The sequence below is a fragment of the Chrysemys picta genome, chromosome 2 (assembly GCF_011386835.1).
Source record: "Chrysemys picta bellii isolate R12L10 chromosome 2, ASM1138683v2, whole genome shotgun sequence".
NCBI lineage: Eukaryota > Metazoa > Chordata > Testudines > Emydidae > Chrysemys > Chrysemys picta.
Window position 1 is genome coordinate 242,227,504 of NC_088792.1, and position 22,730 is coordinate 242,250,233.

At 51.6% G+C, this 22,730-nt stretch overlaps 1 protein-coding gene across 30 annotated transcripts in view; it reads left to right on the top strand.

Annotated features, from left to right (window-relative positions):
* The window catches only part of RALYL (RALY RNA binding protein like), a 598,747-nt gene that overhangs the window by 540,606 nt on the left and 35,411 nt on the right, over nt 1–22,730 (top strand). For all 30 annotated transcript variants that reach the window (XM_008165316.4, XM_042844602.2, XM_065585828.1 and 27 more), the window contains 2 exons: nt 1,515–1,562; nt 7,367–7,530. In XM_008165316.4, coding sequence (XP_008163538.1) covers nt 1,515–1,562; nt 7,367–7,530 — 212 coding nt within the window. The remainder of the gene's footprint in view (nt 1–1,514; nt 1,563–7,366; nt 7,531–22,730) is intronic.

Here is a 22,730-nt window from a genome sequence, read left to right on the forward strand (position 1 = left end):
CTAAATCTTCTATTTTTTTCCTTTGATAATTTCTGTATCTTCTTCCCTTTTATTCCTGCTCTCCTGGCTCATTTTATAATGAGATTCACCCCTACTTACTTGCAATAGTTTATCCTCTCAGGCGGCTGAAGCAATGTATGTTTTGTTTTCCCTGACCTTGACCGACTACCTGCAGTAGCTGGGAGAGTAAAAAATCCCCTGCAGCTCATTTTGTTGTGTACAGATCTTTTACCAGCTCCTCGGTCTTCTTTTTTCTGGCCATTGTGATAGACTTCATTACTGACACTCGCTACAGTGGCAAGAGGTGATTATGGTGACTGGGATACTCAGGAATGACCATGCTAAATTGACTTTGCACTTCTCGTAACAAACATGGTTGTTCTCTAGGCCTTTCCAGTTCCCACCTGCATGTATTTCCCTTGATGTCTCCTTACTCAGCATGCCTCCAGACAGTTTTTTCCCATCTCTCTCAAAGTGGCATGTATTTCCCTTTCAAAACCTAAAGGAATGGCATGAAAACAAATCTCAGGGAGAAGTTAGTGTTTGTAAGATACATCATCTGTTTTCCTAGAATCACTTCTCTTTCTCCTGGTATATGTGGATTTTTCAGTTAGAAGGGTCAGCCAGCAACAGTCCCACCATCTCATATTCTCATGGGTCAAATGTTTTCATCCCCTGCCTGTTGTTCTTAATTACAGGCCTTTTTGACTCTCCCACTTGTTTTCTGACCTTCCCAGGTCACTGGATAACCTAGATCACTGGTCCCCAACCTTTTTGTGGCCAGTAGCATATTCATGTTTTCAGAAGAGTGTGGTAGGTGCCAACAATTTTTCAAGGCTTATTTTGTATTTGTACATTAAATAATATGAAAAACATCCTATGTAATATTACATAATATATGAATCCGAGAGAAGAGAGAAGCCGGAGAGAAGCCGTGAGGACAGAGAACACTGGTGCCTGCAGTCTGCAGCCCTGTAGTTCTCTGTCCCCGGCAGGCACGGGGCCGCAGCTTCTCTCCCCTGCTGGGCACTAGGCGGGTGCACATAAATGCCCCAGCGGGCGCCATGGCACCCGCGGGCACCACATTGGAGACCACTGACCTAGATGGACACAGAAAGAGGAAGGCCACAGATTTGGAGTCCTTGCCTCATTTGAGCCCTAAGAATTATTCTAATAGTCATCTAATCACAGAGCTGTTATGCTGTATTAATTTCTTTCCATATGTGCTGCCAGCTTCTTTCATTGCTATGTGTAGGGGCTGTTAATAATAATTCACATTCCCAAATCTACAACAGCATGGTAGTATGCAATATGGCATCACATCAGATTTAGAAATAACCTTGCTAAATCCTTTTCATGCATTAACAATTATATAAATGTGGGAGGCTGGAAATAGTCTTCAAATGTTTTTGACTGTGAAAATAAATTAGTATTACAATAATACCACAAATATTTTAATGAAAGTAATTTTTCTATATGCCAGTTCATTATTGCTTTTTGTGTTCTTTCCACAGAGGTTATGTCTTTGACTATGATTACTACAGAGATGATTTCTACAATCGGTACGTGTGGTTTTATTTCTACAGATCCTACACAGTTTTCACTATTTATTTATAATGCTGTCACATAATTAACTTAGAGAGGGATTTGGTTTTAATTTTACACAATATTCATATTTAATTATCTTTATTGCATATTCGAGAAAAAACTCTCTAGGAATAGACTCAATTTAGGATTAGATTTACAGAAAACCTTGAAGATTCATCCCCCCACTCCCCGTGTCCTTCCATTTCTTCATGTTAAGCAGTTCTGTTGGTGTCCTAACTCTCTGAAGGCCCTTTTTTGAGCTTTTCCTTTACTGAAAAATTAAAGGATATAAAAAGAAGTCTGTGGTTTCTTATCCCTGCAGAGTTCTTCGCCAGTATGATTTCACTGGGATACATTGTAGATGTGGAAGTTCTTTAAGTATGAGGGTTTGAGAAAGAGTTTGTCTTGATGTTTATATTTGTGAAATGTATCCTGAGAAATGTGTTCTTTCAGGCCTCTCTTTAGAAAGCTGAATAGATCTGCTATCATGTAATCATTTGCATACACTATTTTGCAGCAATTGCAGCAGTATAGATTCAGATAGGGTATGCAGAACAGAGAAGGGCCATTTTTTTTACAGCACCTTGCACGAAGAACAAACCATCAGTGCGTGGGGAGGGCTTAATGCCACCTTTGTTCTCTCCAAATTCTTTTTTGATTCAGGGTCTTCCCATCCCTTGGTGTGAGTCAGAGCAGCACAAAGTGTTACTCCAAGTGCTACCTAGAATAGCTGCCCGTTGGACACTCTGGGACCCACAATAGCCAGAGCACAGTGCTCTTTCACCACACCTCTTCCCTCCTATTTATAAGCCTGCCTCCAGCACACACCTACACTGGGGCTGCAGAGGAGGGTAGCTTGGGGCTGCTCTGCCAGCAGTACGCCACCAGGGGAACCCCTTTATTCAGGGCAAAGGGAAAATAGCAGGGACAGAATTGGGCCCTGAAATTTTAGGGAGAAAACAAATGAAGGGATAATGTGTCCTGTAAATATATACTTGGAAGCATTTTAGAAACAAAGAAATTTTCATCCAATAGGCCACCTGTGCGGGTTTCTTTGTGGCCATTTGTTTTGCATCCCTTACTCCAGTGTTTCCCAAACTTGGGACGCCACTTGTGTAGGGAAAGCCCCTGGTGGGCCGGGCCGGTTTGTTTACCTGCCGCGTCTGCAGGTCTGGCCGATCACGGCTCCCATTGGCCATGTTTCGCTGCTCCAGGCCAATTGGAGCTGCTGGAAGCAGTGGCCAGTACGTCCCCCGGCCCACACCACTTCCAGCAGCTCCCATTGGCCTGGAGCAGCAAACCGCGGCCAATGGGAGCCGTGATTGGCCAGACCTGCGGATGGGGAAGGCAAACAAACCGGTCCAGCCCGCCAGGGGCTTTCCCTACACAAGCGGCGTCCCAAGTTTGGGAAACACTGCCTTACTCAATGACCCTAACATCTCGGACAGCACTGAAGATGGTGGACACCTGGAACTGCGAGCCAGCACCTCATCATACTCCCAGTTTATCAGACCCTGGTAATAGTATAGTGACCTTGTCCTAAGAGAGGTTAATTTGTGGTGTTTTCACATTCCCTGGTTTCTTGCTCTGAATTTCTTGATCAGAGTTGCTATGATGGTACAAGCATTTCAAAAAGTACTTTTTTGTGACTGATTCTCCCCAAGCATGAAAGTTATGTGAGTTCTGCAACTCTACAACCTACCTTAGGATTCAGTAATCTAAGTGTAATAAAAGGGCAACAAGAATGATTGGAGATGAGAAATAAATTACATATGAAGACAGATTGAAAAGATTGGGAGTGTGTAATTTAGAGAAAAGATGAATGAGAGGGAATTTGATAGAGGTATACAAAATAGCGAGTAGTAGAGAGAGAAAGCATGGTGTAGAACTGGGCACTCCTATTTACTATTTCTCTTAATACAAGAGCAAGAAGACAGTCTATGGTCTTGCCTGTGGTGGTTGGAGTTAGCTTCCTAACACAACCAGGCTATTAGCCACTAAAGTGCTCTCCTCTGGGCTATTCCAATTCTGTCTTTGCCTTGCAGGTTAACAACAGGTGTACCTAAGTCCCTTTGATTCATTCCCCTATGGTATCCAGTCCCTGACACTGGTTACTCACAGAAATCCTAGATCCTTTGCCCCCAGAGGAGCAGTGTACTCCAGTTTAAACTTAAATCCCACTCTGTATAACAATCACCACTTTTAATAAAAGGCATATTTAAAAAAGAATGGAGAGCTAACTAGAAACGAGAGAGTGGTGGAAACAAATGGTTATGATACAAAACAAAATCATAAAAAGCAAAGCTGGGTCTACTCTTATTAGGAGTTGCCTTTCTTATCTAATAATAGGTTTTCCACTCCAAAGTTCAGTCTGTTACAGAGATGGCCAGCTTCACAGGAGCCAGGATCCAATTTTTCATGAGAACATCTCTGCTCCCCAAGATGTGTCCTCAGTGAAAGGATACAGGGTGCCTTTCTCCACCCTATGTGATACCAAAAGAGTCTTTTACCTTTATTCATAGGGTGATTGTATGTTGTAATGTTCCTTCATTTACCTTCAAGGGTTTCAATTGTTTGTGGTTGTCTCTGATGGTTTTCCATTCATAGTCCTGGGATTGAGCAAGGCTAGACAACTGAGCCTTCCATTACATCACCGGCTAACCAGGACAGGGCAACTCCCTTGACTGGGCCATCAGCTAGACATATGATCTTCTGGTGACTATCTTTTACTCCAAGTCCATAAAGCATATGTTCAATATAATTACATTCTTCCTTAAATATTACTCATACATACCTGTCACAATGATTATGAATCTTGACAAGTTAGCTTTCTGTAGACCTTAATCTTTATGGATAAATGTCCTGCAAGACATGTTTGATGTAGTGAGTTTGTCAGGTCTGAGGTGAGAGTTGTTTGCAAAGAACGGGGGGATCCTTTGCCAAAGAGTCTTTGTGTCACATCCAAATACTAACTGTCGGAGGTTAGGTAGAAAATTCCAATGTGGACAGGTAATTCTAGAATGGCCCACTACAGGATATCTTACACCTCTGTTGAAACTTTGTGTACTGGTCACCATCTGTCAGGATAGTGGCGCACTGGTTGGATCCAATATGGCAAATCATATGATTTATAATTAGGGCCCTACCAATTTCATGGCGGTGAAAAATGTGTCACAGACCATGAAATAAGCCCTTCCCCATGAAATCTGATCTCTTCCTTGCTGTTGGGAGTGCCCCAGCCAGGGGGCTCCTAGCTGCAAGTCCTGGCTGGGCTGAGAAGGGAGAGGACTTGTCCTCCCCCTGATCTTGCACGGCCACTCTCACTTTCTGGGGGAGATCAGACCCACCTTGGAGTGCCTCTCCCTGCTGCAGGAAGCTCCAGCCCTGGAGGTTCTGCAGCTGGAGGAGACTTGTGGAGGTGAGTCTGATATCCCCCTGCTGCTGGGAGCACCCCAGTCAGGGGACTCCTAGCTGTGAGTCTCTGCTGGTCTAGGGAGGGAGATAAGACCCACCTCTGAGTGCCTCCCCCTGCTGCAGGAAGCTCCCTGCCCAGGGGGAGATCAGACCCACTTCTGCGTATCTTTTGGGTTAGGACCCCCATGGTTACAACACCATGAAATTTCAGATGTAAACAGCTGAAAACATTAAATTGACCAATTTTAAAACTGTCTGGCCATGAAACAGATCTAAATGGACTGTGAATTTGGTAGGGCTCTATTCATAATAAAGCATACCATATGTACAGTAGAAAATAGTGTTGAACTGTGATGAACTGAATACACAGTTAGTTAACTGTGTTGGGAATTGAATATTCACCTTAAATTGAAGGACTCCAGCCATGGAACCATTGTTCCATGTGGCACAGGGTTGTAATAAGAGAATATGACACAGCAGGATTAAATGACTGTGGAATTAAGACTTAGACAAGTAAAGGCACTCTGGTCCTGTGGATTAGGCATATATCAGGCAGAACATACATTAGGAGACCTGAGTTCTAATTCTGGGTCTGGTTCTGATATTGATATTTGACCCTGAGCAAGTCCTTATTCTGTCTGTGCCTCTATTTCCACATATTTACCTAGCTCAGTCACAGGAGATGTGTCAGGGTTGCGCTGAAAATAAAGCAATATATAAATATTACTGTTAGATATCACTAAAGTTTGAAGGGACTATAGAGCAGCACTGCACACAGAGAGCAAATTTCTTTCCCTGCTATTTCTGCACAGAGGACTGGAAACTGAGTTTTTATTAGCATATTTTCCTCCTCAATGTTCCGTCAGATTTGGTGTTCACCTCCCGGAGGAACAGGAAGGAAGTTCAGCACAAAGAACCTATATATATGCTTCAGAGTAGCAGCCGTGTTAGTCTGTATCCGCAAAAAGAAGAACAGGAGTACTTGTGGCACCTTAGAGACTAACAAATTTATTAGAGCATAAGCTTGGTGGGCTGTAGTCCACGAAAGCTTATGCGCTAATAAATTTGTTAGTCTCTAAGGTGCCACAAGTACTCCTGTTCTTCTTTTTATATATATGCTGAAATCCACCAGAGACCAGCACTATTTGTAAATTATGCCTCCATTCCACCTCCTGACCACTCCCTTTGTCTCCCTCTAGGCCCTTGTTAGCCTGGCTCCCCTAGCAGCATCAGCAGCTAGCCCCAAAACCCTGCCCGGGGGCCTTACAGTGCTCAGGAAACTTCAGACCTTCTGTGGTTTGGTGTCCACTCATCACCATCCCTTGCTGCCCCTTCTCACCCACAGAAACTGATCACCATAGGACTTGCAAGGGGACTTGCAAGAAGGGGCAAGTTAATATAAATGAGGTGGTGAAATCCCCTTACCAAGATCGTCCAGGTTTTTATCCCCTCCCTAGCCCACAGCTTTTATGTTCTATATGCGTTTCCTAGGCTTTCTGTCACCTTTTTATCTCTTTCCCCTTGTTCCCTGACTTGTGCACAGATTAGTGAATTGGTATTGATCCACTGTGTTTAGGATTCAAGGAATTTAGTTGTGGAACACTCCATTGTGGGGACTTAGGGAGTATTTTCATTTACTTAAATAGGAGTTTTTTGAATTCATAGTAGCCATAATGCAGAGGGCCCACACCAGGGGCATCCGTTAAAGTAGTCCTAGGAGTGTTGGTGGTTCCAAAGTGTTCCATATTTTATTAAAAAGAATACAAATACATGTCACTCTGTCTTGGACAGGTTCCACTCTTTTAATGCCTTCCTCTGAAGGATGCACACCTCTCTCAGTGAAATGTCCCTTACGCAATTGCATGGGTGGTGAAATCCATCATTTGGCAGCATGACACTGTTGCACTATATTTCTTTATGGCAATGTTTGGTCTCAGGACTATTCATCCTCTTTAATGTATGTGCAGTCTGGAGTTGGAAAACTAAAATCCAAACCCATGCTTGTAATAAAGGAGCCAAAATGTCATCACGACAAAATGTGCAGCAGTTATTTGTGCGCAATGAAATGCTGTGGATCTGCAGAGAGCAGGAGATGGATTTTCCATGATGCAAATAACAGAGCTCCATAAAGCATCCCTCATTTAAATTACACAAAATCCGAGAGCTATGCACAGTGGGCTGTGACTGAAATCCAAATATGGCACTTAATGTGCAGAGGTCCTTGAAATCTAATTTGACTGTGATATGAAGTGATTGATTTCAAAGAGAAATTTCCTCTAAAATAACACGAAAATTTAGTTGACAGGATCACCAGGACATGAAACCATATCTCAGCATTTGTAAAACTGTTCTCATTTTTTCTCAGATTGTTTGATTACCATGGTCGTGTCCCACCACCACCTCGTGCAGTGATACCATTGAAGCGCCCTCGTGTGGCCATGACAGCAACTCGTAGAGGGAAAGGGGTTTTTTCCATGAAAGGGGGATCGCGATCAACGTCTAGTGGAGCGTCTTCTTCAGGATCCAAATGTAAGTTGCTTATATCAGTTAGCTTATCTTGGAACTTGCTTTAATAAGGGGAAACTCTTTATAACTGTTATCATGATGGTTACTCTGGTTGAGGTTGTTACCATGTTCCATTGCAGCTCCTTGTTTTAGTCCCTTTATTACTTTGGCTTGGAAAATTGGTTTGGCTTTGAAAATTGCCAGACTTACTCTGAAAGCCAAGGAAAACATTTTCCCAAGTTTGGAGGAAATCTATTCAATGGCATTTCAGTTACAGATCATTTAAAAATTAGCCTGATTTGTAATGTTGACACTTGTCTACTGTTCATCTTCCTCTACCTCAAAAGTGGCTTGTTCGAACTTTCAATGCCATGAGATCTCCTTGGCATCTCATAGAATCATAGAAATGTAGGGACTGGAAAGGACCTCAAGAGGTCACCCCACAATGAGGCAGGATGAAGTATGCCTAGACCATCCCTGACAGGTGTTTGTCTAGCCTGTTCTTAAAAACCTCCATTGACAGGAAGCTCATGCACCTGCTATACATGAAGGAAATAGGCTGTAATTAAGCAACGTTATCGAGTATTTTGTTGTAGACAGTTTGAGGCCCAATCCTTCTCCCACGGATTTCAGTGGGAATTACGAGCCCAGTCCTGTTCTCATTGATATCATTAGTGTCTTGTTAGTGTTCAAGAGGGTACACAAAGCAGGGCTGGGCATTCAGAGAATATTCAAAGTATTCTGTTAGTTGCACTCAGATCAGGGACTTAACTAAGAAAAATAGACTTGACCCACTTCCCTCATCATCATCACCTCCCAAAACATGCCCTGGGAAATTCCCTTACATCCACATGTCTCTTCAGCACCCATCTATCTCTCCCTACCCCTCCTGTGGAGTGATAAATTCCCCTGTAATTTCAATGGAAGAAGAGGAAAAGGGGGATGAGAGTCAGGCCCTAGGCGGCATGGAGGGGCCTAGAGAAAGATCCTCTTAGCAGATCTGGACACCACTTAATAGCGCCCCTAGAGAGGAAAAAAACATGAATTCAGCAACAGTACACATGACTGGAAAGTAAAACAAGAAAAGGCTTACAAACATGACATCATAATAATGAGATAACATACTGGATTTTCCCTGCTTGAACAGCCCCATTCCGGTGTGGTGGAGTTTGCAAAAATACATTCCCATTTTGCCACCATGGTGTCCTTGTGTGTAAAAACATAAACAGGACAGGGCAGGGCACACTCACTGTCTCTCACAGAACAGGTGTAGTTCCTTGTACAGGACAGAACCACTGGAGACAGGTAATGGTAGAAACCAGTCATGTATGTTCTACAGATTCTGGGCCTTCTGTAATAAAACCAGAGAGAAGTGCTGGGCAATGATGGGGTACAGCAACAAGCCACAGGCATTGCCCCAGCCTGAGATGGGCGTGCAGAGTAATTGTAGTGATTGTGCAAGGTCAGCATGAGGTGGTGGATAAGAAGAGCAGGAAGTCTCAATTTCTGTCGCCAAACTGTTCATCCTTGACTGCTCAAATACCATGACCCATCCATGTCAACCACTGTGAGACTGCCCTCCTTCTTCTGCTTCTTCCTGGGGTTCTACTCCCCACTACCACTACAGTGTCCAGAACAATTCCTATATGCAACCAGCACCTCGTGTATCCAGCATTGTGAGGAGGGTCAGGCTAGGGGCATCTCCTAGTTGTTAAATCCACTTTCCCCCACTGAGATCCAGAAGGCGGGGGGAGGTGAAAAGGGTAAAAAATAGGCACGATATCATAATACGGGTCTACTATAAATCACCAAATCAGGAAGAGACTATAGATGAGGCATTTCTAGAACAAATAAAAGAAATATCCAAACACAAGATTTAATTCTACTGGGGGACTTTAACTATCCAAACATCTGTCAGAAAAGTAATATGGCAAAACACAAAATTTCCAGTAAGTTCTTGGAATGTATTGGGGACATCAGTTTGTTCCAGAAACTTGAAGAAGTCACCAAATGGACAGCCATTTTAGATTTGATTCTGACCAACAGGGAGGAATTGGTACTGAATCTGAAGATGGCAATTTGGGTTAAAGTGATCATTAAATGATGATTTCATTATTCTAAAGAAAAGGAGTGAGCAGAATAATCACAATGAACTTCAAAAAAACAGACTTTCACAAATTTAGAGAACTGGTAAGTAAGGTCCCATAAAAGAAAATCTAAGGGGGAAAAGGAGTTCAGGAGTGTTAGCAGTTTCTTAAGGACAATATTAAAGGCACAACTGAAAGTATCCCAATGTGAAGGAAAGATAGGAAGAACAGTAAGACACCAATATGGCTCCATCAGGAGTTCTTTAATGACCTGAAAATCAAAATGGAATCCTACAAAAAGTGGAAACATGGACAAATGGCTAAGGAGGAGTATAAAAGAATAGCTTCTAGCTTCATGTAGGGACAAAACCAGAGAGCCTGAGGCACAAAATGAGGTACACCTAGTAAGGGACATAAAAGGCAATAAGGAGAGATTCTTTAAATACATCAGAAGCAAGAGAAAGATGAAAGAACGTGTAGGTCCTCCACTTAGTGGGGAAGGATAGCTAATAACTAATGACACCAAGAAAGCTGAGGTGTTTGATGCCTATTTTGTTTCAGTCTTCACTTAAAAGTTTAATGGTGACCAGATACTCAACCTAATTAATATTAACAACAAGGGGGAAGGAATTCAAGCCAAAGTAGGGAAAGAAAAGGTTAGAGAACATTTAGATAAGTTAGATGTATTCAAGTTAGCAAGGCCTGATGAAATTCATGCTAGGGTACTTAAGGAAGAAGCTGAAGCAATCTTGGAACCATTAACAATTATCTTTAACAACTCATGGAGGTCAGGTGAGGTCCCAGAAGAATGCAGAAGGACAAAGATAGTATCGATATTTTTAAAAGGGGAACATAGAAGACAAGGGGAATTATAGACCAGTCAGCCTAACTTCAATACCTTGAAAGATACTGGAACAAATTATTAAACAATCAGTTTATAAGCACCTGAAGGATAATAGGGTTATAAGGAAAAGCCAACATGGATTTGTGAAGAACAAATCATGCCAAACCAAACTAATTTCCTTCTTTGACAGGGTTACTGGCCTAGAGGATGGGGGGAAGCAGTGAATATGATATATCTTGATTTTAGCAAGGCTTTTGACACAGTCCCATATGACACTCTCATAAGCAAACTGTGGAAATGTGGTCTGTTATGAAATTACTATAAGGTAGGTGCTCAGCTGGTTGAAAGACCATACTGAAAAAGTAGTTATCAATGATTCGCTGTCAAACTGGGAGAGTATATCTAGTGGGGTCCCACAGAGGACAGTTCTGGGTGTGGTATTATTCAATATTTTCATTAATGACTTGGATAATGGAGTGGAGAGGATGCTTATAAAATTTCCAGATGACACCAAACTGGGAGGAGTTGCAAGCACTTTAGAAAACAAGATAAGAATTCAAAAAAACCTTGATAAATTGGAGAATTGATCTGACTTCAATGAAATTCAATAACAAAAATTGCAAAGTATTTCACTTAGGAAGGAAAAAATCACATGCACAACTACAAAATAGGGAATAAATGGCTAGGTGATAGTACTGCTAGGAAGAGTCTGGAGGTTATCATGGATCACAAATTGAATTTGAGTCAACAGGTGATGTAGCTGCAAAAAAAACTAATATCATTCTGGGGTATATTAACAGGAGTGTTGTATGTAAGACTTGGGAGGAAATTGTCCCGCTCTACTTGGCACTGGTGAGGCCTCTGCTGGTTTACTGGGTTTAGTTTTGAGTGAAAACGGGAGAAAAAGATGTAGGCAAACTGGAGTGAGTCCTGAGGAGAGCAACAAAAATAAAAAAAAGGTTTAGAAAACCTGATCTATGAGGAAAATAAAAAAACTGGGAATGTTTAATCTTGAGAAAATAAGTGTTTTCTGAGTGTATCTCTGGAGGTGTCCCGCTTTGTCTCTGGGTTCCCCTGAAGATGGACACAAACAGGACTGCACATCTTGTTCACTTGTATATCCTCCGTTAAATATTCCCCCGCTCCCTGACCGTTCTATTTTTATTTGCTCAGTCCTCTCAATAATGTACCAAAACTCCTAGTATCATTTTTGAAAAACAGCATATGCCTCACGATTTTCTTTTTCACTTAGCATTGTTTAGAATCTATGTATTTATTAAGATTTAGCAGAGGAGGGAAGCTCCCAATTAAACGTGATTGGGTTTTGTTTGTTTGTTTTGTAGTCTCTTTTCCAGCCCTTGAATCTATAAGGATATTCTGTAAGGAATCAAAGTGCAGATAGAGCAGATCTCCTCTAGTGTTGCCCTCATTTTTCATTGCTGTAGTGTACATTATGAGAAGTTAGTATAGGAGCATGCAATTCCTTACTTGTCTGCATTGATCGTCTAATATGAATTGGCTTCTTGGGTTTGCTTTGCCTCAGGAGGATAAATTATTTTAGTTGAGGTTTTTTTTCTACACCACAACATTGCCGTATTACCCATTCCAAGAAATTCTGTTCCAGGATATAGTGCATTGTTGCAAAAATCAAGATTTTAATAGCTCCCAATATAGATCGGGGCACCTAAACTTTGTCAAATTATGGGCCACATTGGCAACTTGCTATGAGCCCCTAGGGCCATGCCACATGTGTATAAAATGGAGCAAACTGCAGCACCCCTATACTTTTAATACGGAGCACAGCTCAAGGACTCTAGATCCCAACATGCAGTGCTCCATCTTGATTCAAGTGGCCTTCAGAAGCCTATACTTGTGTATTAGGGAATGATCCAAATCCCACAAAAGTCAATGAAAGGGCTCCTAGTGATTTTAATGAGCTTTGGATTGGACCCTTAAAATTGAAGAGACCAGTAGGCTGCCTTATTAAAAGTACTAAGGCCACATTTTTGCAACCCGTGAATTAGATTTTCAAACTCTCTCACAGTTGCATATGAGTTAAAGTTGTAAAATCCCTTTCACATGCTTGAATAAATTACAGAAAAATATTCTTTTTGCATGCAGCACACGTTAAAATAAACCAGGGAAATCAAAAGTTTTTTAAAAGGAGACAGGCGTACAGTATATAGACTTTCACACTTGATTTCTCCTTAGAATTACTTCCCTTTTTTTCAGGTCCAACCAATACATCATAAAGGTGGAGACATGATTTTGTTGACTTGGACAGGAATGTAATCAGCTTATTGTAAGGTGTTTATCAGGAAAATATCCTGGCAGTTTCCTCAGGGTCTGCAAGTTTAAAAGCAGAGAATGTGTTTGTTCTGTTGCTTCTTTTCACAGTACAGAAAAATGTTGTTAGATTGACATGTAGGATAAAGCAATTCATTGTCATTTAATTCACACTTTTTGAATTAATTATAAATATATATTACAATTAGAAATAATAAATGTTATTGTTATTTAAGTGGCAAATCTCTCTACTAGTGAGCAACATCATTTATTTTGCTTGATTTTTTTTAATTCAAAGTCAAGTCAAGTCTGGGCTAAGGTGCAGAATCAATTATGTCAAAATCATATTGGCTGTTTTTGTGAGGGTTCATCACATAATGTCAGAAATCTCATGAAATCAGCTGCTCTAGTAGACTTTTACCAGCTAGGGCAGAAATCTCACAGGAAAAACAGTTTCTGCAAGATTTCATCCATACTAGAACTGGAACCAAAAATTAGGTTCTTTCAGGGGCTGGGCTTACTGGTAGTATAATCTAGCGGTTAGGTCGCTGGGCTTCTACTTTTCCCTGACTCCAGTGCCTCTTGCCAGCAACCACTCCAACACTGTGATGGCCTGCATCTTGGTAGGCGGTGACTAAGCCTTCCAGCCAGGTCACCAGTTCAGAATGCCCTCTTCCAGGGTAACAGAGTTCAAAAAAACATATAGAGTCCCGCATCCTCCCAACAAGGAGAGTCTTAAGTTCATCTCCTGACCCCTGTAAGTAGCTTGTCCTCACCTCAGGGCTTTCAGGGTCTCTACCATCTCCTTACTCGTGAGGGGGGATTGTGGAAGGGTGGTTTATGTACCCTCAGTGGGTGGTAGGGCAGCCTAGGCCCTCCCGCTCCACCAGGCTCACAATCAAGGCCCTATGAGAGGAAACAGTATCAAGCACCCTGGAGTGTCTCAAGGCTGCTTCCCTGAGACAATTCCTACCGTTTCCCTCACAACAAAGTCTCAAAGGCCAACATAAGAAAGCAAAAGATATCCTCTTCCTGACAGCGAAGGCTTCTGCAGTACGCCTGTTCAGATGCTGTCAGGATAGGTCTGTCCTCCTTCCCTGCCTGTTTCCTTCTGAGCTTTCTGGCTCCCTTTGAAGCTCCTTCTCCAGCTAAAGCAGAGTCACCTGCTCCCAGAACTGCTCCTTAACCCTTTCAGTTCCAATGCGTGGTTTATATGCCCCATCACACAGGTCCATACCAATAACTGTAGGGGTGGGTTTACATTAAGGCTTCAAAGGACCCCTCTCTGGAATTTAGAGAGGTTTGGATTAGGTCCGTGTAGTGAGGCCGTATTGGTGAACCGGGAAGTGGGCGGGCTTAGCCGCCCACTACGAAAGGCCCCTCCCCCAACCTAGCGGGAGGGACCACTGGACCCAGTACCAAATGATTACGTGGGACAACTAATAAAAAAACAAGGAGCGAGGTGACGGTCATAGGTTCAAAATCAGGGAACCAGATGGGGACACCGAGCAGAGAACCCCGGACAGCGCCCACTGCTCCTCGAAGGTGGCAAGGGAGCCAGCAGACGCTGCCCAGTGAAACTCCGCCCGGAGACGTGAAACCAAAGAGGTATGAAAGTAGGCCCCACAGTCGCAGAGCACCCCCTCGTCCAACATCTTCTCCCTGGTATTATAGATGGTGAGTTTGGCCAGGGCCAGGAAGAGGTTGACGAGGAGGTCCCGCGACTTAGTGGGGCCACGGACAGGGTGCGCATAAATAAACAAGTGCGGGGAAAAGTGTAGCCAGAACCTCAACAAGAGGTTCTGGAGAAGCCGGAAAAGGGGCTGCAACCTGGCGCACTCAAGGTAAGCGTGCGCCAGGGTCTCCCTAATGCCGCAAAATGGGCAGGCCTCAGGAATAGGTGTGAACCGCGCCAAGTACACGCCCGTGCTCACGGCCCCATGAAGGAGCCGCCAACCAATGTCCCCGGCGGGCCTTGGAACTAAGGTGGAATAAAGGCTGGCCCACCGGGGCTCCTCACCCTCCACAGGTAGCAGATAGTCCCTCCACTTGGTGTCGGGGCGGGACACGAGGGTGAGGTGATGCAACGTGTGGAGCACGAGCGTGTACAGGTGGTCTCTGGACGCGGTCCGAAACCGGACCGGCTGCAAAGTGTGCAGCCGGCTCGGATTATGGGAACGGGGGAGCCGGGGGGGCTCACGGAACAAGGGCCCGAGAAAAAGGTCCGGAGGGCCCGGGGTGAGGGGTGGGCGGGGAGCGCCCTCCCGCAGGGCCCGCCACAGGAAGCCGAGAGCAAGAGGTGACAATGCAGCGCCCACCTCCTGGAGTACACGCAGAGGGGTCGCGAGGGTGGAGAGCCCCATGCGCCGACCAAGCGCGCGGGGATCCACCCAGTCCCCTCTGGCGTAGTCCAGGAGGTCTCCGACCCTGGTGGTTTCCGCCAGGACCAACCTCCGGCTCACCGAGGGTGACTCCGCCACCTGCACACGGAGATCGGGATTGTGCAGCAGGGGCTCCGCGAGGAGATCCACACCCTCGGTGGCCACTGTGGACCTGGTCGCCGAAAAAAGCTTCCAGGTCCGGAGAAGGTCCTGGTAGAAGACCGGCAGCTCCGAGAGGTCTCGCGGAAGACCTCTCGGGTGAAGAAAAAGGAGCTGCCGGTCGTATCGGAGCCCTCGGAGGCGGCGGAGGAAGGCGTGCGCTAACGTGCTCCATGCCGGACTACCCGCACCGTAAAGGAGCCTCTGCAGGGCCTGGAGGCGGAAGACATGGACCTGGCTACGAAGGCAGACCAGGCCCTGTCCCCCCTCCTCCAGGGGAAGACTCAGAACCCCTGCAGAGACCCAGTGCAGTCCAGGCCAGAAGAACTCCAGGGCTATCCTCTGGAGCCTGGCCAGGAGTTCCGGGGCCGGGCTCAGGGTGTTGAGCCGGTGCCAGAGCATGGACAGGACGAGCTGGTTCAGCACCAGCGCCCTCCCCCGCAGGGAGAGACACCGGAGCAGTCCCGTCCATCTCCGCAACCGCTCACGCACCCTGGCCTCCAAATCCAGCCAGTTCTCCGACGGAGAAGGATGCGTGGCGGAAAGATAAACGCCTAGATAGAGCAGCGGACCCACGCTCCACCGAATGGCTTGAAGAGCGGGTGGGAGGGAGCCCGCCTGCCAACCGTCCCCGACCACCAGGCCAGAGCTCTTGACCCAGTTGACCCGGGCGGAGGAGGCGGCCGAATAAACGGCCTGGCAGGCCTCCACCCGCACCAGATCCGCTGGGTCCTGGACCACGAGGAGCACGTCGTCGGCGTACGCCGACAGGACCAGCCGCAGCTCCGGCTCCCGGAGCACCAACCCTGCCAACCTCCGACGGAGGAGGCAGAGGAAGGGCTCGATCGCCAGAGCGTACAGCTGGCCCGAGAGGGGGCACCCTTGCCGTACTCCCCGCCCGAAGCTGACCGGCTCGGTCAGGGTCCAGTTGAGCTTGACCAGACACTCCGCCTCAGCGTACAGCACCTGGAGAAAGCCCACAAACTGGGGCCCGAAACCGAACGCCCGCAGAGTGCCCAGGAGATACCCGTGGTCCATCCTGTCGAACGCCTTCTCCTGGTCCAGAGACAGGAGGGCGAACGACAGACCATCCCTACGTCCCAGCTCCAAAAGGTCCCGGATCAAGTACAGGTTGTTAAAGATGCTCCGGCCCGGGACGGTGTAGGTCTGGTCGGGGTGGACCACGTCCGCCAGCACGGACCCCAGCCGCAGCGAGATGGCCTTCGCTACGACCTTATAGTCCGTGCTGAGGAGCGAGACGGGACGCCAATTTCGTAAATCGCGGAGGTCCCCCTTCTTCGGCAACAAGGCGAGCACGGCTCGCCTGCACGAGAGAGGGAGGACCCCGCCCTGCAAGGACTCGGCCCAGACGGTGACGAGGTCTGGGCCGAGGACGTCCCAGAACACGCGGTAAAACTCCACGGTCAGCCCGTCCATGCCCGGAGATTTGTTAGTGGGCATGAGCCGGAGGGCTGCCGAGAACTCGGCCAGAGAAAGAGGCAGCTCCAGCCGGTCTCGGTCGCCCGCGCTGACCGTCGGGAGCTCGGTCCAGAGCACCCTGCGGGCCTCGGCGTCGGTCGGATCCGGGGAGAAAAGAGCGGCGTAGAAGGCTCTGGCCCTGTCACGCATCTCCTCCGGATCCGTGAGGGGGACGCCGTCCTCCGCCAGGAGGCAGGTGACATGCTTTTTGGCCCCCCTCCGTTTCTCCAGGGCGTAGAAGAAGCGGGAGCCGCGATCCATCTCCCGAAGGAGACGGATGCGGGATCGAACAAACGCGCCCCGGGCCCGGTGGTCTTCCAGGGCCCGGAGCTCCTCTCGCTTCTCCCAGTACGCCGCGCAGAGGGGTGAATCCTCGGGGCCGGAGGCCAGACGCCTCTCCAGCTCCAAGACCTCCCGCTCCAACTGCCCTATCAGCGCATCTCGCCGCCGGCTGGCGCCCCGGGTGTAGTTCCGGCAGAAGAGCCGCGCGCGGACCTTCCCCACGTCCCACCACCGCCGCGCCGAGGGAAAGGCGCGCCGCTGCCCCCGCCAGGCCAGCCAGAACTCCCGGAAGGATGCCACGAAGCCCACGTCCTCCAGCAAACTATTATTAAAATGCCAATAGGCCGGCCCCGGCCGCTCGGAACTGAGAGAAGCCGTCACGGTCACCAGATGGTGATCCGAGAACGGGGCCGGCCGGACGCTGGAGGCATGGGCCCGCGCCAGATGAAAGCGGGACAGATAGATCCGGTCCAACCGGGAGTGGCGCGACCGGTCGTCCTCCACCCGGACATAGGTGAAGGTGGTGTCGTCGTCCGGGTGGTGTTCGCGCCAGACGTCCACCAGGGAGTGATGGTCTACAATCTCCCTGAGGACGCCCGCGGCCGCCTGGGAATTTTCAAGCCCGGAGCGGTCCCGGTCCTCGAGGGTGGTGTTAAAGTCCCCGCCCAGGACCAGGCACTCGCGAGAATCCAGAGTGCCGAGGAAGGCCGCCGCCCGCTGATAGAAAGGCACTCGTTCCAGGCCCGCGTTCGGGGCATAAACGTTGACCAAGTTCAAAACCAGCCCCTCCACACGGGCCCGGACGTGCAGCAGGCGGCCCGGCACGACCTCGGCGACCCCCAGTACCTCAGGCCGCAGCCCCGGGGAGAACAGGGTGGCCACCCCAGCCGAATGGGCGCTGAGGTGGCTAAAATAAACCCCGTCTCCCCACTCCAGCCGCCAGCTAGCCTCGACGGCCGGAGCCGTGTGGGTCTCCTGCAGGAAAATCACAGAGTACCCCCCCTCCCGAAGGAAGGAGAGCACCTGGCTCCTGCGGAGACCCACCCTACAGCCCCGAGTGTTCAGCGATGCAAAGGTGGTAGCAGTCATGCGGAGGGCTGGGGCAGATCCTCACGGGCGGAGGGACCATCGGCCCCCAGTGGGCCCCGCAAGATCCCGGTTTCGACTCCGAAGGTCAAAAGGGAGTCGCGGAATCTGCGGGCCCGCCGATAGGCCGCGATGTCCCGCCGACCGGACCCCCGCCCCTCCCCCAAAAGCGCCTGCACGGCCCGGAGGACGAGATGGAAGTCCCCCCAGCGCTGAAGGGCGAGCTGCACCTTACCCTGGGAACCACGGGAATCCGATAGAAAGAGGCGCAGCTCATCCCGCAGCGCGGAGGGGGAGGCAGCGGCCAAGCCGCCGCCATCCTCCGGCGGGGCCCTTGAAGGGTCCTCGCAGCCCACGGTGATGGACATACAAGGGGCCGAGTTCCGGCGCTGCTGCGCCGGGCAGCCCGTCCCCATCCCCGGCAAAGGAGAGGGCGGCTGAGGGAACAACACAGCCCCCACAGTGGCAGGAAGGGGAGACACGAAAACCGCCCCCTGAGGGTTGTCTGCAGGCAACGGAAATGCGACAACCCCGGGGGCGGCAGTAACACCAGAGGTGGCAGACAGAGACACCTCGGGGACAGGATCTGGGGCAAGGGTGGGAGTAGGGGCGGGGCTCGAGGCGGGAACAGGGACTTGGGCAGGAGAGGGGACAGGATCAGGGACGGGAGCGGGAACGGGCTCCTCATCTCCCGCTGCCAAGCCGCTAGACTGCGGCTCCCCTCGGCCAAGGTCAGCATCCGAGGGGACGGAGGCAGCAGGGACAGGGGAAGCCTCAGGGGCAGGAACGATGGAAGGGGCAAGATCGGGGGCAGGAACCGGCCGCTCAGCAACGGCCGTCGCCCCGAGGGGCTCGGCGGCCGTGCACGAGATGGGAGTCGCGGCCGGGCTGGCAGGTAGGGCTAAGGGTTCTCCCAGGACTAAGTCGGGAGCGGCAGAGTGGGGCGAGGAACCGGGAGCAGGAGAAGGGGGCGGGACTAAGCCAGCACCCGGATCGGGGCCCGCTGGCGGAGGGTCGTCCTCCCCCTGAGTGACCGGGGTCAGACCCAGGGCCTCGATCTCATCGAAAATGGAGGCGAAAGCGGTCCCCTCGGCCCCGGCCACCTCCCCGCCAGTCACAGGGACAAGGGCCGCCCCGGCATCGGCGGCGGCGGCGGGGGGCACAGACGGAGCAAGGGCCGGGAGAACCGCTGCTAAAGCCTCCTCAGGCGTGGGCCCAACAAAAGGGACAGAAGTGTCCCCAGCCGCTGCCACGGCATCCACGGTCTCCATGGCCGGCACCTCCTGCTGGGCACCGTCCGGGGGCGCGGAAACAGAACTAACAACGTCGGCCCCCCGCGGCATCTTTCGGGGGGCCTGCTCTCCCTCCTCATCAGAGGGGAGGGAGAGAGCCCGCGACCTGCGGGCGCCGCGCTTCCCTCGGACGGTCACCCAGCCCCCCGAGGTGGAAGAGGAGGTGGAGGGCCGGTCAGCAGGGGCAGGGCCAGAGGGCAAGGGCGATGGCTTCGGGGCTTGGGGCGGCAGGGTCGGAGGGACAGCAGGGGAGAGGGAAACCTCCCCCTGGGGCGGGCCCTTCCCCGCGGCCGGCGGAAGCTGCCCCGCCCTCTCCTCCACATGCCCCGCCGATCCAGGGTCGGCGACGGCAAGGCCCGCCCGCCCGGCCGTCTCCGCGGCCAGAGTGGGAACCGCGGCAGAAGGAGGAGGGGCGGCGGCAGCAGCAGTGTCCGAACCGCCAGGGTTGCCGGCGATGACAGGGCCGGCACCCTCCCGGGCCCCGGGGGTCTCGGACGCCCCTCCAGGCCGGGCCAGGGGACAGTCCCTCCGGACATGCCCCGGCGCCCGGCAGAGGAAGCACCGGGCCTCCCCCGTCGAATAGTGGACCCGATAATGGGCCCCCCGGTAGGGCACCAGGAAGGACCCCTCGAGCGCCACTCCGGCACCCGCCGCCGGTGGCAGCTGAAGCTGGACCTGCCGGCGGAAAGACAGGATGTGCCGGAGGGCAGGGTCCTTACAGCCCAATGAAAGAGAGCTCAGAATGGAAATGGGCTTCCCCAGGGTGGAGAGGGCCGGCAACAGGGCGGCGTTGGGGAGGTAGGGCGGGACAGAGGTCAAGAGCACCCGTACGCCCAGGTCCTCCAGGGGTTCCAAAGGCACAAACACGCCCCCCACCGCCAGGCCTCGTTCCACCGCCTCTTGCGCGGCGGCCACCGACGCCAGGAAGAACACGGCCTTCCCGTACATCTTGGAGGCCGCCACGATGGCCGTAGGCCCCACCACCCTCGCCAACGCCCGCACATAAGTCTCAATGTGGGGCGAGGCAGGCACCAAATGGCAACGGACGCCATGCCTCCTAGTCAGCGAGGGGAAGGGGCCGTGGTCACCAGGGACAGGTCCAGAGGCGGCGGTCGGGGCGGACGACGCGGCGGCACGCAAAGAGGCGGCGGCCACCTGGGCGTATGCTCTGGGGGCCGGAGGTGGAGCACCACCAGAGCTGGTGGAAGGGATGACAGGAGAGGGAGGGGCCGCGGCCGGTGTCGGGGCCGCAGCGGGGACCGTAGCCCCGCCCGCAGGAGGTCTGGCTCCACGGGCAGGGCCCTTGCCCTTCTTCCTCCCTTGACCCTTCCTGCCGGTGGAGGGGGCAGCCGTGGCAGCGGCGGTGTCCGGGACAGGGCCAGCCGAGGGGCCGGCCACTGGGGCGGGCGGGGGTTCAGGGGCAGGGGCAGGGGCAGGGGCAGAGTCCCCCGCCATTACAACCTGCAGCCGCTCCTCCCCTCCAGGCAAAAGACAACACGAGGGAAAGGCAACCACTCCCCCCCGCTAGACTGCAGGCTGGGGAGGAGGGTGCCAATGGAGAGGGCACACAGGAGCGAAAAAAGAGGGGTGGGGCACAGGTACCAAAAAAGAAAGCCGGCTCCCCCGGCTACACTGGGGCAGGGGGGGGGACTACAACAGTGAAAGGGGGGGGTGAACAGTGCAAAAGGGGGGGGGGGGGCAACAAAACGGGGGTACAAGCGCGCGCGGGGGGGCGAAGGGGGGGGGGGTGCACCGGAGCAGCGGCTCGAAAACAGAATGGAATGTCCAGCCAGCTGCAGCCCAAGGACAAGGAGGGGTAGGAGGAAAAACTCCAGCCAGCCGCAGCCCAAGGACAGGGCCGGGAACACAGCCAGCAGGCTAGGAATCGAGGGGGGGGGGAATGGGCACCAAAAAAATAAACCGAAGGGGGTCAAAAGGAGGGGGGGGGGTAAAGTAGGGCCAACTAATACAAAGGGGGGCTACAGGGGGGGGACCCCACCAGCGAAACGTAGTTGGGGGGCAGGAAAAGTCCAGGGCGGGGGAGAAGGTGCACCCACAGCGTTCGCGAAGCGCAGGCTCTGCCGTTCACTGCTGCAAGTAAACAGTCCCGGACGATGGAAATGGCGGGGGGAGCAAACAGCCCCGCCGAGGGGCGAAAAGCAGGTCCAGGTGGCACGCGGGGCGGTGGAGGGGTTGTTGGCAGCTGTCGGCGGTGGGGGTGGTGGTAGAGGGGGAGCAGATGGACGAAGGGGGGGGGCACCGCACCCCCCCCACACCCCCTTCAACAGTCCGCTACGGGGGACGGGATAGCAGGCTCCCAAGTCGACCTCGGAGCTTCCTGGCAAGCGACGGCTTCCAGTCCGAGGAATTACAAACGAGAGGCTCAGTACCGTCCACACTCCTAACACGACTGGGGGCACCACCACCCCAGGAGCAAAGATGGCAAAGTCACTCAAAACACAGTCCTCAAACAACCCCCTCCACAATCTCCCGAACCAGGGACGCAGTCTCTTCGCACTCCGCGACGGAGGCAGCGGCTCCCACACAGGAACAGCAGCAGCAGCGAGCGGCAGTCAGCCGGCCGGGCAACCGGCCAGGCAGGCAAGCAAGCAGACAGGTGGGCCCCCAGATGGTATCGGTGTTGGCGTTGGGGGGCCGACGCTTCTCCCTCCGGAGGCGAGGGCGAGGGGGAGGGCAGGCCGGCAAGGCCCCCCCCTCCGCACTCACTCACTCACTCACTCACGCAGCAGCAGCGGCAGCGGCAGCAACAAGGAGAGCAGCAAGCAGCAGCTGGAGAGGGCCAGGAAAGGCCAGAGGGAGAAGGGAGCACAGAGAGCTCCTGCAACCTGTAGTGAGGCGGCCTGGGCCCCGACGGCCCCTGAGGGAGAGGAGCCTGAATTGGCACCCAAGTGGGCGGAGCCACCGCCACCTGTTCCCGCCCCCCGGAAGTCAAGGGGCGGGACAGGAAGTATAAAAGCCAGGCCCCAGCACTCAGTTGGAGCCCAGCGGCCGGAGAGGCCAGACGTGCCGGTGCGAGCTCCGGCTAGACTGAGCCTTCCCAGAGCCAGGTACCCGGACGCGGACGGACCGAGCCTCCCCAGAGCCAGATACCCGGACGCCGGCCGACCGGACCTCCCCAGAGCCAGGTATCCCGATGCGGATTGGCCGAGCCTTCCCCGAGCAAGGTACCCCAAAGTGGAGTGGCCGAGCCTGCCCCGGGCACGGTACCTCGAGGGGGAGCCCGAGCGCCCCCCTGACCCGAGACCGGAGGAGCAGCCTGACCCAGACGACCCTCTGCGAGCTGAGGAACCCATGGTGTGGGACCCCG